Source organism: Apis dorsata, unplaced genomic scaffold (assembly GCF_000469605.1).
Source record: "Apis dorsata unplaced genomic scaffold, Apis dorsata 1.3 scaffold_553, whole genome shotgun sequence".
In the NCBI taxonomy this organism is placed as follows: Eukaryota; Metazoa; Arthropoda; class Insecta; order Hymenoptera; family Apidae; genus Apis; species Apis dorsata.
The window spans coordinates 252,610-253,106 of record NW_006263769.1 but is presented as its reverse complement, the minus strand read 5'-3'; the positions used below and the strand labels follow the sequence as shown (position 1 = coordinate 253,106).

The 497-nt window shown below is 26.4% G+C and overlaps 1 protein-coding gene across 1 annotated transcript in view; it reads left to right on the top strand.

Annotated features, from left to right (window-relative positions):
• The window catches only part of LOC102676481 (TATA box-binding protein-like protein 1), a 4,277-nt gene extending 4,021 nt beyond the window's left edge, over nucleotides 1-256 (top strand). The window contains exon 5 of the mRNA XM_006620890.2: nucleotides 1-256. This exon is cut by the window's left edge and continues 210 nt beyond it. Coding sequence (XP_006620953.2) covers nucleotides 1-65 — 65 coding nt within the window. The 3' untranslated portion in view covers nucleotides 66-256.
• The last annotated feature ends 241 nt before the right edge of the window (nucleotides 257-497 follow it).

The window sequence follows — 497 nt, the reverse complement described above, 5'->3', positions numbered from 1 at the left end:
GAAGAAGAAGAAGAAGAAGAAGAAGAAGAAGAAGAAGAAGAAGAAGAAGAAGAAGAAGAAGATGAGGGTGAGAGTGATGCCAGTTGGGACTGAGCTATTTATTTTGTTGCTCTTTTGTTAATTGTGAAACTGTTATACTCATATTTTCTTTTTTAAGAAAAAAAGAAAAAAGAAATAGATACATACTGCTTTGTGTATAAAAGTGTTATTGTAAAGAGTGAAGTGAAGCATTCAATAGTGAAAAGACAATGTGCAAGTGTTAGAGACAAATATGCACATACAAGTGCTTTAATCATGGTTATACTAATATTGAATCAATTGAACTGAATTTCATTATCAAAACAATATCATCATAATTTACTTTCATTAATGATATGTATACGTACATAGATTCGTTCATATATATATATATATATATATATATATATAAATCATATATATATTTATACATGCATGTATCTATGTACATATAAATGTTAGACATAGAAATGTATACA